The following is a 15285-nucleotide window of genomic DNA, read 5'->3' on the forward strand; positions in this document are numbered from 1 at the left end:
CCGCCGAAAATGATACCAGCAGAGAAATTCAAAGACGCATTATGGCAGGGAATCGTGCCTTCTTTGGACTCCGGAGGACGCTCCGGTCGAATAAAATTCGCCGCCGCACGAAGTTGACTGTTTACAAGACGATGATTGGACCGGTGGTCCTTTACGGCCACGAGACCTGGATTATGCTCGTGGTACCATCTACGGTGGAGTGCAGATGGATGACGGAACGTGGATGAGGCGAATGAACCACGAATTGCACCAGCTGCTGGGAGAACCATCCATCGTCCACATTGCAAAAATTGGGCGACTACGGTGGGCTGGGCACGTCGTAAGAATGCCGCACGACGACCCAGTGAAAATGGTTCTAGAAAGCGACCCAACAGGAACAAGAAGAAGAGGCGCGCAGCGGGCAAGGTGGATCGACCAAGTAGAAGGTGACCTGCGGACCCTTCGCAGACTACGAGGCTGGTGAACTGTGGCCATGGATCGAGTAGAGTGGATACGACTTCTTCGGACAGCAGAGGACAACAAGGCCTTAGCCTGATTGGTAAGGTAAGGCAACAAGACGTAAACAGCAGAACTTCAAGTTAAGTTGCTTTCATTTAAAACGTCTTGGCTGCATAATGAAAGCACAATACGATATCAGACTTATGTCGCAACATTTGAAATCAAAATGAGTTTTCATTATGATAGGAACTGCACACTTTAATATCGATTTGCTTTCATTTTGTTAACCGACTTTGCTCGGGTTGAGAGCGCCCCCACCACCCATATCAATAGAAGTAAAGTATCAAACTGAAATAACTTCGGAGTTTCTTATCTTATCGATTTGGTATGTTCAGGATGAATTATTCAAAAACAATTTTTCTATTTCATAGGCATATTAAGAGATGAAGGGGTGGGAGGGGGCTAACTATACCTCTGCCCCCTCACTCATATAAATGAAGGTAAGGCTTCAAACTGCAATAACTTCAGTGTTTCTGATCTTGTCAAGTTGGTATGTTCAGATGTATTCAAAAACATGTGCTCCATTTAATAGGCGTAGTTAGATATGGGGGGGGGGGGCTTACTGTATGCTTTCCGGCGCTCACTTATATCAATGAAAGTAAAGATAAAGACTAAAATAACATCGGAGTTTCCCATCTCTCGAGTTATTTTGATGGGTTATTCAACAACATTTGCTCAATCTCATAAGAGCAGTTTGAAAACGAGTACCCCCTCGTTTAGTACGATAATCATTCATAAGATGAAATGCCTAACTGATGCCTATGGAATTCATAAGTCTCGAGCAACATGTGAAAAGGGCATACAAGCCAAACGTAAACAATGGCTTTCAACGTCGATTGCTCACGAATCACAACACGCCCAACCAAACTACAGCATTTGTTCGCTAACTGGGCTAAAAGCGCAGGTCAGTGAGCGAATTCCACTCGCTACCTTAGCTGGCTTGTCAAACGTAAAAAAAAAAACACTGAGAGGAACTTCAATGGATTGTTTGATCGACGTTAAAAAAAAAGTTCATTGAATTGACACAGCGCAAAGTTTGTTATTGTTAATTTCACAGCATTCAAACTCGCGAATTTATAAAGGCTTGCCGCTTTCGCTAAAACGCTTTCAAGTCTTGATTTCAGTGTGAAATGAAAGTAAGTTTAAATTTATGTATATTAACACTTAATATTACATTCGAATACCCCTCACCAATTATGACAACTAAATGTGATGTCTATTTTTGACGTGTAATTGCTTTTCAACCGGGCTACAGCCCAGTTAACGAACACCCCGTTAAAAAGCAGCCCAGTTAAAGAAGGCCCAGTTAGCGAACGAGTACTGTAACTATAGAGCAGTTCTACGCCTAATGATGAACCGTTCAAATGCGACCTTCTTCGATTTTTTTTTTTTCCTTGATTTGTTTTTCGTCGATCTTGTTTTCCGTGCTGAGCACCAATGCTACCGACGCCAGGAAGGCAGCTCCCACACCTGGACCCTACGTATCGGCCCATCAACTAATGAACCGAGGACCAACGGCTTTACTTCCCGTGATCAGAGATGTTATGTCTCAGAACATCCCGGCGGCGCCGACTGGGATTGAACCCAGGCCTGCTGGGGTGAGAGGTAATCACGCTTAGGGACCGTCCATTAATTATGTCACGCAAATTTGGCCCATTTTCAACCCCCTTCCCCCTTTGTCACATTTTTTGTATGGATCGTCACAGTTTTCAAAACCCCCCTCCCCTCTAAATGTGTGACATAATTTATGGACGACCCCTTACTACTAAACCACCGGCGCCGCTAACCTTCTTCGATTGGCATGAAACATTTGAAACAAAAAATCAACAACTTTTAGTCATATTTTTGAACATTTTTTTGTGAAACTTTGCACGGCAAACCTTTTTAGAACTTTCAAATCGTTTTCTGTGCAGAAATTTAAAAAAAAAATGTTTAAATTTAAAAGTTTAAATTGTTTACCAAAAGTTTTACACTGAGGCAAATAAGCTTAAGAATTTCATAAAGCACAATTTATGAACGACACTAATGAATAATATAAGCGTGACTTATGAATGGTTATTGTCTTACACGGGGTTGTATAACTTTACCCTTTTCCATTCCCCAAGCGTTGACAAGAGGTATGGTCCAGCTCCGTTTGATTATTGATTTTTTTTTTTTATTATAAGACCTTTTGCATGCCGTGATGTTGCATTCGACCGTGCGCATTTTAGTGGTTTAATAAAAGAGAACTACGAAGGCCGAATCACAAAAGGCCGAAAAAACTCGGGAAAGCGACAAAGTGGACCGGTGCGAGCGCCCGAGTTTTTTTCGGTCTTTCGTTAATTTGTTTTTAATAATTTAAATTACATTATGAAAATAAAAAAAAAATAAACTTGAAATTTGGGTAGTTTTATTTTTATTTTTGTTTGAGTGCTTAACGACGATTTAATGACAAGATGGCTTCATTTTTTTTTTGTGAATGCAGACTAGAGTGATGCAAAATTTGAAATTTTCACTCCACAAGACTTAAACGATTCCAAATCGGATCCTGATTAACCTCTCAAAATTTGAACCCATTTGGTGAGAAACTGAGATGGCACAAACCATTTGAAGTTTGTATGGGAATTACTATGGTAAAACCAAGATTTTTGTTCATGTCTATCTAATAATTCACCATATCGGTCTGCTTCAAAAACTTTCAACTATACTTGTAGGAAATTTTCCCAAGTACAACTTTGCTCAAGACCACTTTTTGATTAAATGCAAGGATCAAAAGTTATCAATGGTTCAATGCGCTGATGTCTTATGATCATGCTCAATCAACTGCTCAGCAGGCAACATTGGTGTTTGTGGGGCGTTGAATAGGACACAAAAATCATGGCTACTATGTCACGCTGCAAAATACAGTGTTGCCTACAGAGCAGCTGCTTGATCATGTCATAAGTTTACCAATCACTTAAAAAATTAATAACTTTTTCCTGTCTCGTTTTACATAGAAACGATCTTCAGCAAAGTTGTAGCTGAGAAAATTTTCTATAATAATGGCTATCGAATTGTTTCGCAGCTCAATATGGAAAAAGACTAGAAGGAAATGAACCAAAAGTTGAGATTTCCCATAGTATTTTACATGTAAACTTCAAATGGCTTGTGCGAAGTCTGTTTCTAACCAAATGAGTTGTAACTTTGGGAGGCTAATCAGGACCCGATTTGAAACCATTTAAGCACTGTGGAGCGAAAAAGTCAAATTTTGCATCAGTGTAATGCAGACCATTCAACGAGGTAACTGAGTTGTAAGAGCAGAAAGGCTTCAGATGCGAGAGAAAGTGCTTCAGATGCGAGAAAAAGTGCTTTATTTTTCCGGATGTTTGAGTATTCAAAATAACGACTATAAGGTGGCTTCGTTCAAGATGAAATTCAATATGGGAGGTATTAGCAAAAAGAAAATCGTCATTAGCAGCGATATTGCTCTTGGTCCATTTTTGCTGAACGTTCTAGTAACACATATTCAACAGCTTGCGCAACTCGCCACCCTATCAGAACGTTGCGTAAATAAACCGTCACCTTTCGCCTCTCATATTTCCTTACTCTTCTCTAACCCGCAGCCTACCACTTACTGTTTTTTTTCCCAAGAAGTCACCAAGTGAGAACACCGCTACATCTAATTACATCTTGGCTTCATTTTTTGTGAATGCAAATCATTTAACGCGCCGAGTCAGTTGTGCGAGCAGAAAGGCTAAAGCAAACCCCACACGCATCAATATTTTGACGCGAAGGGGAATTATTGACAATAATATTGATGATGTGAATTCAGAAATATTGTCAATCTCGATATATTGACGTCAATATCGAATGTATTGACAATACGATTATTGTCAATAAAAGTAATCGTGTAGGGTCCACTTAACAGATTGTTTGGATGCGGTTTTCAACAAATTCAGTTTTTGATAAATTTTTGACCTTTTCGGTTTTCGGTAATCTAAGTCTGAAATTTAGATGGTCGAAAAATCTAATGCTAGTGAATTAATCTACAAAAAAAATCTTTTTTCATCTTCTGCATCTAAATCCATCTACTCGCATCGCTCTCCACCTTTTTGCAGGAAATCTTCAAAATCTTCATCTATCGTTTCAACCAGTTGGCTTCGGATACGGTTGTATCTAAAGTTTGCTCATAGTTTTCGGCTGCATTTTCCGGATTAGCGCTGGCACTCTGCCTCCCGGACGGTTATACGTGTGTGATTGGTGGTTTTCTCGCTTTCCGAGAAGTTTTAGAATCGAGAAAGAAAACATGATTCATCGTGTTTGCAAGCATCAGAAGATTTGGCGCTATATCCGTTGTTTGATTTAATCTCCTGGACCAGAAATTTGTAGCATCGCGAGTGATTAATTTCAGTCTATTTACGCGGTGATGATGTTGGGGTTTTGCTTTCGCTGGCGCTGATTTTATGTGTTTTTGCATATTTTTTAATTGTAACAAGTCAAAAATTAAAATAAAAGTTTTCGCGTGTGGATAAGTGTAAATTAAGATCTATCATGTTTTAAGAAGTTTTTTTTTAGTGATGTTGTAATTAATGTGAAAAGAGTTTTGAATAGTTTTGTGTCACCGTAACGAAGAAGATGGGAGTGGCCGGCAATGGTAATTGTCATGCTTTTCCTGTTATGAACTTTGAGTGGAGAACTATTCACTCCCAAAAAGTTTTCCTTAAGCAATCAGAATAAGAACGTTAAAGTTGATACATGACAGTTGCCAGTATGCAATCTACGAATTACTCCGTTACACACGCACTCACGCAAATCTTCAAAATCTTCATCTATCTATGCGTACATCTCACAAAAGCTAAGTAAAATTGTTTCTGCATCTTAGATAGAGCCCCCCCCCCCCCGGTTTTCGGCCTTTCCGGTTTTCGATCTTTTTGGTTTTCGGCCTTTTGTGTTTTGGCCTTTTGTGCTACGGCCTTTTGTGCTTCGGCCTTCTGTACGCGTCCCTTTAAAAATGAATTACAATGAGTAATACCTCACAGAAAGCGTAGTTAATCCTTAAATGAGATAGCGGGCCCAAATTTTGCTGTTAGGAAGAGTAATCAGTGTCTGGTCAATTTGTTTACGTTTGTTACATACGATCTATTCAAATTGCATTCCAGAAATTTTTGTTCAGCGTAAGGAAATATTGATACACTTTGTAGCTTATGAAAACACTTTCCTGTTGACTTGAAACGATGATTAATGTGAATTTAGGTGCACTTGCAGTGTAGCTGCGAAACTTCGCGTTTCAACTGCTTAAGAGAAACGAATAAAAAGCGAACCACAAGAGAGTCATGCAACGCTCATGCACTGATTTGCTATGTTTACCAATTTGACACCGAGTGGTGACTACGACGTGTCTTAGTCAGACCTAGGTTATAGCTATGCTAGCTGCAAGTTGCAACAAGTTTATTTTTTAAGCATGTAAAACAAACTCTATTTGTAGTAGAGATCATTAGTATCTGTTAGTATCCTGGAAACTGAGACGGATTTAGTATACAAGGTATTAACAACAATCAATTCGAAACTAATGAGTTTAAATTGGCTCACTACACTAGGCTATTAGTCCCAAACAAATCGATTAACGTACTCCATTCTAGTATAAATTCCAGTATAACACTATGTTTGTTTTGATTCGCTATGAAAGTTTGACAGATAAAATGAGAGGTTCGTGGATTTTCCTATGTTTCGAGGGGTGCATCGATTAGCTTGGGATCGAAGAGAGTACCAGAGCTGAACCAAAAAGTTGAGCTCGTTTCTTCGGGCCCTTCTGGTCTTAGAGTTACCTCTATGGTATTAAGATTATAATGGCACTATTTAGGTCAACATAATATTTCACATAAAACGGCTTTAAGTACTTAAAATAAGATTTTTTTTTTCCTTGATTTGTTTTCCGTCGATCTTGTTTTCCGTGCTGAGCACCAATACTACCGACGCCAGGGAGGCAGCTTCCACACCTGGACTTACCTATCGACCCATCAACTCATGAACCGGGGACCAACGGCTTTACTTCCCTTCCGAAGGCAGGCGTGATCAGAGATGTTATGCCTCAGAACATCCCGGCGGCTTTAAAATAAGTTATAATTAATAACAATATTGAAATGCTAATTTTGAATATTTTTTTTTGAACTTTTAGATTTCCATAGGCAATAAAAAATCTTGAATTTTCCATAAATAATCCAAGAATTGCCATTTTTTGCAATCTTTTATGTAGAGATATTTCCATTGCTAGTTTTGAATTGATTGGATTTCTTTGTTTAGGGGATTTTCAGCCGGAAATTGTTGAATTGTCTGTTGCGACTTTTCAATTTTTAGTTTTACCGGTAAACAAGTTATTATGTATTGCAAATTTTTAATTTTCAATTACTACTTCCAATAGTTAATTGCTGTTTAGGCTGTGAACCATTTGCCGAGTTAAAATTAACTCGAAGGACATTTCGAAAGTTATTATCTATGTTCGAAAATCGATCGACCGGTGTTCGAGAAGAACTTAGCCAAGGTTGTCAAAATTTAACTTCTTGTCTGTCAGAAGTAACCACGCTCGGATAGCAGGGTTAATCGATAACTTTCCATCTGTCAAATGTTAACCAAAAGTTGAAATAATTCACCAAATGGTTCAGAGCCTTTTTTATCTTTATTAAGGAGATTTGCAGCCGTTGGCTGGCTCGTCTCCGATGGTTCAGAGCCTTAGCATGCAGCGTTATTGGTAGTTTCGGCCATTTCAAGTGCAAAATGTGAATGTTTTAGGTTTCGTGTCGTTTGTATTTTTAGAAAGAAAAAAATCATACCGATTAATACATATTCAGCCATCTGGGCTGTACTTCAACGGAATTTGAGAGAACAGGTCATGATTAAAAGATGGGACAAAAAATTTAATTATTATTTTCCCTACTTTTGATCATGATGTGTTCCAAATGGCATTATGCCAAGTGGGTTAGAGCCGATGGTGATTATTTGGCTAATTCGTCGTACTTAATCTGTATATCAGAGCTATTTTATGCTAATATAGCAGCATTATTAGCCAAATGGAAGTATATACATTTACTACGCCCATCTTTTTTTTTACAAGGCAGAGAAAGTTCTAGTTCCAAAGAATCTCTAACATCAATTCGACTAAATATTATTCTGCTATTGATCCTATTACTTTCATAAGATGAAAGCATATCGTTTAATTTAAACGTCACGAATTTACTCTAATCAGCGTTTAACTTGTCGCTTTTCAGCCTTAAATTTGGTTCTCGAATATACAATGCAAATTGATTCTTGCCACAGCAATCATCTACGATATTCATCTAGCAAACCCAGACTAGACCTGATCGTTTCTTCCCTTGGCTCTCCCTTCCATTTTCACTTATTTGCCGCATATTAGTAAAAGTTGTAAAGGTATTTGTCTGAACGAATCATAATCCTGTGATGAACTAAAAAGAGAGCGAGGGCAACAACATCGCTATATAAAACTGAACACATTTCATTAGATACGTCTCTACATGCTGTCCATATATAACGTAACAGTATCAACTTGTTCGTCCTCTTTGCAGTCTATCCATCGGGCAAATAAATTCTAGATTTGTGAGAGAATAAATTCTAGCACGCGTATGGTAACGTCTTCTACCGCCACGCAATAACATCAATATAATAAACGAAAGCCAGAGGGGGTAGCCGTAGGAGGAGGAGAACGCGATACCCTGCTAGGATTTTATTACTCTCACTTTCTTTGCCGTCGTTCGCTGTAACGGTATATCCTTGTAGATGTGATAGCCACGGGATGCACAGAGAAGCATATCACAAAACCAAAAAGTGGCGTCAGAAACATGTGCTCTCCTCTGTGCGCGTAGATTTAGTTTCAGTTCAGTTTTGATAGCTGTGGAATATTGCACAAAACAATACCATTTCTATACGCAAAAATGAGTGTTTGTGGTAGGGTTTCCGAACGTCCGGCTTGTGCTATTGATTATTTGTTTTGGTTTGCATTCGGTGATCAACGCAGGGCAGACTGTTGAAGTTGAAGTGTGATTGAACTCGGTTGAAGATGAAACACAAGAGTCACAAAAAGGATAAACGCGAAAAGAAACGCAAACGGGAGCGCACTGATGACGAAGTGTGTAGATAGGCACATACCTAGTTAGAATATTTACATGAATGAACATCACGTCGATGGCTGCAGGTGATTGATGTTTTTTTTTTTAATTTTCTCTTCATCAATGTTCGTCCTAGGCTAAAACGGAACCAAGCTCTCCTCATCACCCGAGTGGTGACACCAACATTCAAAACGTGAGTCCAAATTTGGTCCAGTCTCACACGTCGAACATCGTCTCATCATCAATTAAACATCAACAACAGGTAAGGCTGCCTATGCTTGATTTTAGCGTTATTTATTAACAGACATTCCATAAATAAGCAGACAGTATGGTGACTAAAAATGGAGTTTGAATCAAGTGGAATAAACGCAATCTGCATGGACAATAATTTTGATTTTCTCATGTTTGGTTTTGAAGATCAATATTCAATTATTAATGTTATGGTATACTCAATAATAGGTAGTTATGACATTGGTTTAATTTAACGCAACACAAATAATTCGTTACTTGGTCGTGTAGATTTTAGTATAATTTACAAATTTTAGAGTGATGGTGTTAGGGGATGTATCCGTCGTAGTGTTTAGCATCCATGCCTCGTACGCTAAATGTCACGTGTCTCATCCCGGACAATAATGTGTTAAAGTGATTGTTTTATAATACAAAAAATGAGGGTGTCTGCAAAAAGTATAGGTGAAAACCGAAAATGAATGAGAGTAGTTGAAGATAAGATACGACTTATTCCGTGGTTTTGCAAAAAAAAAACAAAATGTAATATTTTTTTCAATTTGGAATTATTTTCATTTACAATATAATAAAATCATTTTGTTTAAATGAACTTTAATTTTCTTTTCATGTCATTTCTGGAATAATATTTGAAATGGTCGGGTCTGATACGTTTGGCACTGGACACTTAGCATAATCGATTAGATTTGTTGATAATTGTTCATTCTTTGTATTGCTGCTCGTTCATTCGAAAAATCCAATCTGGTTTTTCGTTTGTTTCTTGTTTCAAATACGACGTGTTCTTCTACTAACTTTTAAGACTCGGAAGAACAGCTCATGTTTGAAAGATGGAAAAATCTGCTGCAACAATATTATCCAAAGCTCATACATGTTGAGCAGGCTGAGCAGTTATAAAACGTTATAAGCGGGAGCGGGACATTCAGCCGAAGGACATTTCGCCGAAGGACGTTTCACCGTATGTAATTTCGCAGAATGGGTCATTTCGCCGAAGAACAAGCCCTTTTCTGCGGTTTTGAATTTTTCTCAGTAAATTTGAATAAAGATGAACTAGCCTAAGGCTAAAAATCTCTAAAATAAAGATAAAAAAAAAGTAAATTTGAAATCAGTCTCGAAAAAAGATTAAGAAGGTTCGATTTTTTCAACCTGGCAAACTGTTCAAATGTAATGCTGCCTTCATGTTTAAATGAGCAGTTCTTTCGAGTTGTACTGATTTCAGAAATTTTTAAATCAATATTTTTAATTTATAGGAATGCTTCCGTCTTTTAAACATGAGCAGTTCTTTCGAGTTGTACTGAATTCGAAATTTTTTAAACAATCAATGTACAGATATACCTCGATATAACGTAACTGTCACTTTTGACTTCAATCTTAATAATCTTCGTCAATTTCTCGCTTATAACAATTTAATCATACAAACTAATATTACCAATAATTGGGGAATAATCTCATCTGTCCGATGGTGATATTACTTTGCTTGTTTGAACGATAATTTGCTTGAAATCGACGATGGAAATCAAAAGTGACAGTTACGTTATATCGAATACCTGTATGCCTCAAATAACAATGGTTTTATTATACTGTTGTAGATCATGACTAGATCTTGAAGTTTTACAGATTCAACAATGTATTGCAGGGTGTTTCGACTAAATTTGTGAACCTAAAATGCTTCGTAGAGCCTCATGTGGAATAATAAGTTGTAATGACAAAATACGTTGGGCTCTCTAAGTTATCCCGGGGAATTGGGTCCTGATGTTCTACAGACTCAACAAAGTTTTGAATTAGGTCTAGATTTATTATATGAATTCAAGAAGCTCCGTGAGACCTCGTCACATTAAGTGAGATAAGAAGTTGTATTAACAAAATATGTTCCATTCTCCAAATTGTCCTGGAGCTTCGATCTTAAAGGGGTCCCTAATAAATTTTTTATAGTTATTTTGTTTAACGACGTGTTCAGGGTATCATCCAAACCATTTGTGGTTAACGTTCGGGTATGGTATTTTCTTATTAGGGTCTACAGATACAACAAAGTTTTATACGATGTCTCGTCTAAATTTGAGAATCCAAAAAGCTTCGTGGGGCCCCATATTATCATGTGGAATATGTAGTTATAATAACAAATTTTTTTTTGAATATGTTATTCAGAGGTTTGAATCTTGAAGTTCTACAAGCTCAACAAAGTATTGTATTATATCCAAGTTTCTTATAGGAATCCATAAAACTCAATGCGACCGACCTCATCACATCATATGACATATGAATTTGTACTAAAAAATATCTCTGATTATTCAAATCAAATCTTGATGTTCTACATATTCAACTACGATATCTCGACGAAAATTCAGAACCTCTCGCAAATATCCTGATCTTGACGTTCAACAGGTTGTCCATAGAGCGTTTGTCTGATAGATTTGTGAAACTTTATCCTGAAGATTTATGCGACTCTATAGTGGCAGTAGTCATGATTCCATGCTGGAATATCTTGTGTGGACCATATTATCTAGCTTTGTATCATCCTGAAGAAGAGCAACGAATTTCAAGTTACCCTGTATTAGATATTCATTATGATATTAAAAACGCTTTCGATTTACTCAATCGCGAGAACTCTTTTACAGCGGTCCTCACTGGTACCTACTTTCGTAGTCTACCATAGTTCCCGAGATAGTCCGCTGAAATCGATACACCTTGAATGAATAATCTGCTATGCACTTAAAAGCTGCAGGTGTTTATGAACTGATGCCTGTAGTATATTCTTGGTAGCCTCACAACTGGATCTCGAATGATTGATCTTCATCTTCGATGTTAAAAAAAGAGCTGAAACGAGATATGGATTGGAACCTGGCAGGAAATCGCAGTAGAGGCAAACCCACTGGACCCTCAACAAGAAAATGAAGCAATTCGATAAAATAGTTTTGATTCTTCAAACCATTTTAACTAAACAACAGAGAGGGTCCATGAAGATCTGCGGCTTCAAAAAAGTTGGTAGTAACATCGTACAATATCTCATAGAGTTTGTGGAATCTCACGATTTGAGCTCCAATATGAATTTAAAAAAACTTAGATATTTTTTAACACATCTACGTAACTCATAATACGATTTGGTCCTAAGTAGCTCCATGAATTAAAAAAATAAGTCAGCGCATCGTACAAAACATTGGTTTAGCCTGTAGAACTTCAAGATCTGAATATTAGGATGATTTGGATGAATCGAATTATTTTATCGAATTTTCAATCAAATTAATAGAAGCATTAAAATGTATCCTATAAAAAATTCAATTGTTTTTTTAATAACTTGATGTGTATTATTTGTAAATCTTTGAATAATTGACCGGGAAAATTTGTAATTTTAAAATGGAAATTCAGTTGCCACCCTGCCTTTGGCATAATTGTCACAAATATCATTGGCTCAACCGAATTAATTTTACAGAACCGAGGATTCTTGTTCACTATACAATACATCTTAAAACTATAGTGAAAAGGTACAACACAATAAACATTTTATCTTCCGCTATCCAATAAGCCCCTTCCACCACAACGGGAGCCGCTTCCAGTGGTTTCATTGTATGGCAGATTTGCCAACGGGGTTCAGAGCGCTTCCACTGCAGCAATGGACGTAAAACGTGCCCGCATAAACAATAACCATAAGAAGTGCCTAACCACCAATTCGGGATATCATCCCAACTTTATGTGGTAGGGTCGTACCATCTATGATATCGTTAGTGTATGATAGCCGTTTATTAGGGTGGTCAGCACTCACACATTTATCACGAAACGGTTGATTTCCAAAGTCGACGACACATCAACCGAAAGAACTGCTGATGAAGAAGAATGAGGAGAACCACACAATGGTTGCTGCTGCGTAAACAGGCGATCCCGTGACACATATTAAGAGTGGTCTGCTTCTGTCGACAGCCGAGTGAACACTGAGGCTGTGAACCATTTGCCGAGTTAAATTTAACTCGTGGTTAAAAGTGACATTTCGAAAGTTATTTTCTATGCTCGAAAATCCCCGTGCTGTCGATTTACCGATTTTTGACCCACGGTTGTCATAAGTTAACTTATTGTCTGTCAGAAATAACCATTCTCGGATAGCAGGGTTAATCGATAACTTTTCATCTGTCAAATTTTAACCAAAAGTTAAAAAAATCCACCAAATGGTTCAGAGCCTGAATAATTCTTTAGGAAGAGGGAATGTATTGTCTATGTTTACTTCTATGCTTATAAAGATTATTTTGAGCAACAGTTTCGCAAATCAGCAATTACTATTAGAGATTTGCATCTTACTGATACCGGTGGTGATATTGGACTCTTTCACTCGAAAGCAAAACATATTACAAGCCCATCATGAAGTTAGATTGGATGTGTGTGTGTGTGTGTAATTTCTCCTGTGTTTCTGTTTGCGTGGTAACGATTGAAATATAATGAAAATGACCTCGAGTATGATATCGTCCTATTCCATCGGCTTATCATCTAAGAGGAAGAGAAGATAACTGGCTTCTAACTCTTGTATCTCTATCTATCTCTATCTCTACCTTACGCACTTCAAATCAGCCAATCACGAGCTGGTTCGCGTTTGACAGAAAAAAGTGGTTCGTTTTCGTCCCCGTTTTGGCGTTGACGGCGCCCCTGTAGCTCTTTACTCCAATGGTAAAATCCATAAGCAAACGTCAGACTGTGTGTGAAACATGGCGAACTTCGTACTATCCTTTCATCCACGGAAAATTCCCATAAGAAACTGTCAATCTTTGCTAGAAAAGAAGATTTTTCAACGGTGCCGTCAACGCCAATTATTGTCTCCTCTTCCTCTTAGTTTATCATCAACGTCCGCTCTGACATCTGTCATGCTGTCACCTTTCAGTTATTGAGACCTGCTGGTAAAGTTGGTGGGGGATTCCCAACAGTTTTAATGTGCACTTACCAGATGGCACTGCGATTACCTAAGGGTGGTGTATCCATTGCCTTGTTCGAGGAAATTGATTAGTGGGATATCTTGTTAATTAGATATATTTGGTTAATGTTACCTCTATTTTGCGTGGCATCTTTTAAACATGAACAGTTTTTTTTTCGAATTTAATATTATTGTTATGACTACCGATGGAATATTTTTTTACACTGCTCATGGTTTAGTAAAATGGGAATCCAGATTTTCGTCGATCTAAGAGTTCTAATATTTTGTAATCTAAATAAGCTATACATATATTATAAAAATAGTAGTGAATTTTCACATTAATATTAAGTTTTCCGTTTGTTCAGTGTAACAAAGTTTTAAAACATATGTGATCAAAATCAAGATACGATCAAAAATAGACGAGCATGTCATCATGAGGAAGCGCGTCAAATATGGTACCCTCACTTTATATTCGAAAATGTCTATAAAATATCACATATCCGTCATTCAATTTTACAACAATTGTTCGTCTGTTTTTCTCTCTTTTCAGCCGAACTCACCTCAGCTTCAACAACAACAACAGCAGCAGCAGCAGCAGCAGCAGCATCCACAACAACATCAACATCAACAACAACAACATCAACAACAACAGCAACAACAACAACAACAACAGCCACAACCGGGCCAGCAACATACGCCTAGCCTTGTGGTGTCCGTTCCGTTGTCGACAGCTACCGTACCTGGTGTGAATTTACCTGCTAATAATAATGGTGGTAGTAGTAGTAGTAGTAGTAGTAGCAATATCTGCAGTGCAAGTACCAATGCTTCAACTAGTAGCGCTAACAGTAACACGCCGAACATCGTGTCGCCTGGTCAGATGGCTTCTGGATCCAGTCTGTACCAACAGCTGACACAGCGAACTGGCGATCAGCTTATGGTTGGTATCGTTGAAACTATCCACTGCGACAAATATCGTTTTAATTTTTACCATCCCTCCACATCTCAGAGTGCAGCTACTAACCGGGCCAGTCCTGTGATACAACAACAACTGAGTGCGTCGAGTCACGTAATACAGAATCCCGCTCATTCGATACTGGAACGACAGTCACCTTCGATGAGATTGTCACCTGCCATCATCTCTAGCGCTGGATCGCACCAACATCAGCTACATCCTTTCTCCACCGGAGGAATGGAGCTGACCCCGAGCAGTCTCTCGTCCAATGTGTCCGTACTACAGAGCATTTCACCTGTGCCGATGAGTGCCATACAGAGTACGTCATCGTCGCCAATCATTCCGGGAGGTGACAGCGGTCTCAAGATTACCTTCGAAAAGCAAACAACGAATGCGCGGATAGCTGCCATTCAGGAGGAGGAACTTTCCGGAAGGAGATCAAGGTAGGATCGACGTTTAGTTCACTTTTTGTTTTGTTTATTTTCTATGATTGGTACCTATTTTTGGTCGTTTCGCTTGTAACTAGTTTTCCTTTTGTAAATTAGCTTCTGGGAGCTTGAAATCAGCAAGAGATCAAGTTAGGCCGCGTTAAAAATTTACGTTTTGTTGTTGTTGCATACGCAGAACAGTTT

General features: G+C 38.2%; 1 protein-coding gene across 8 annotated transcripts in view; it reads left to right on the top strand.

The window, feature by feature from the left end:
* The window catches only part of Alh (Alhambra), a 60131-nt gene that overhangs the window by 23326 nt on the left and 21520 nt on the right, over positions 1 to 15285 (top strand). For 7 of the 8 annotated variants that reach the window (XM_065235288.1, XM_065235295.1, XM_065235292.1 and 4 more), the window contains 3 exons: positions 8710 to 8835; positions 14252 to 14638; positions 14708 to 15096. In XM_065235288.1, the coding sequence (XP_065091360.1) occupies positions 8710 to 8835; positions 14252 to 14638; positions 14708 to 15096 (902 nt within the window). The remainder of the gene's footprint in view (positions 1 to 8709; positions 8836 to 14251; positions 14639 to 14707; positions 15097 to 15285) is intronic. The other variant, XM_065235293.1, reaches the window with a different exon arrangement.

This window comes from Ochlerotatus camptorhynchus, unplaced genomic scaffold (genome assembly GCF_037179485.1).
Source record: "Ochlerotatus camptorhynchus isolate MF236.1 unplaced genomic scaffold, CSIRO-AGI_Acam_v1.1 ptg000471l, whole genome shotgun sequence".
Taxonomy (NCBI): Eukaryota; Metazoa; Arthropoda; class Insecta; order Diptera; family Culicidae; genus Ochlerotatus; species Ochlerotatus camptorhynchus.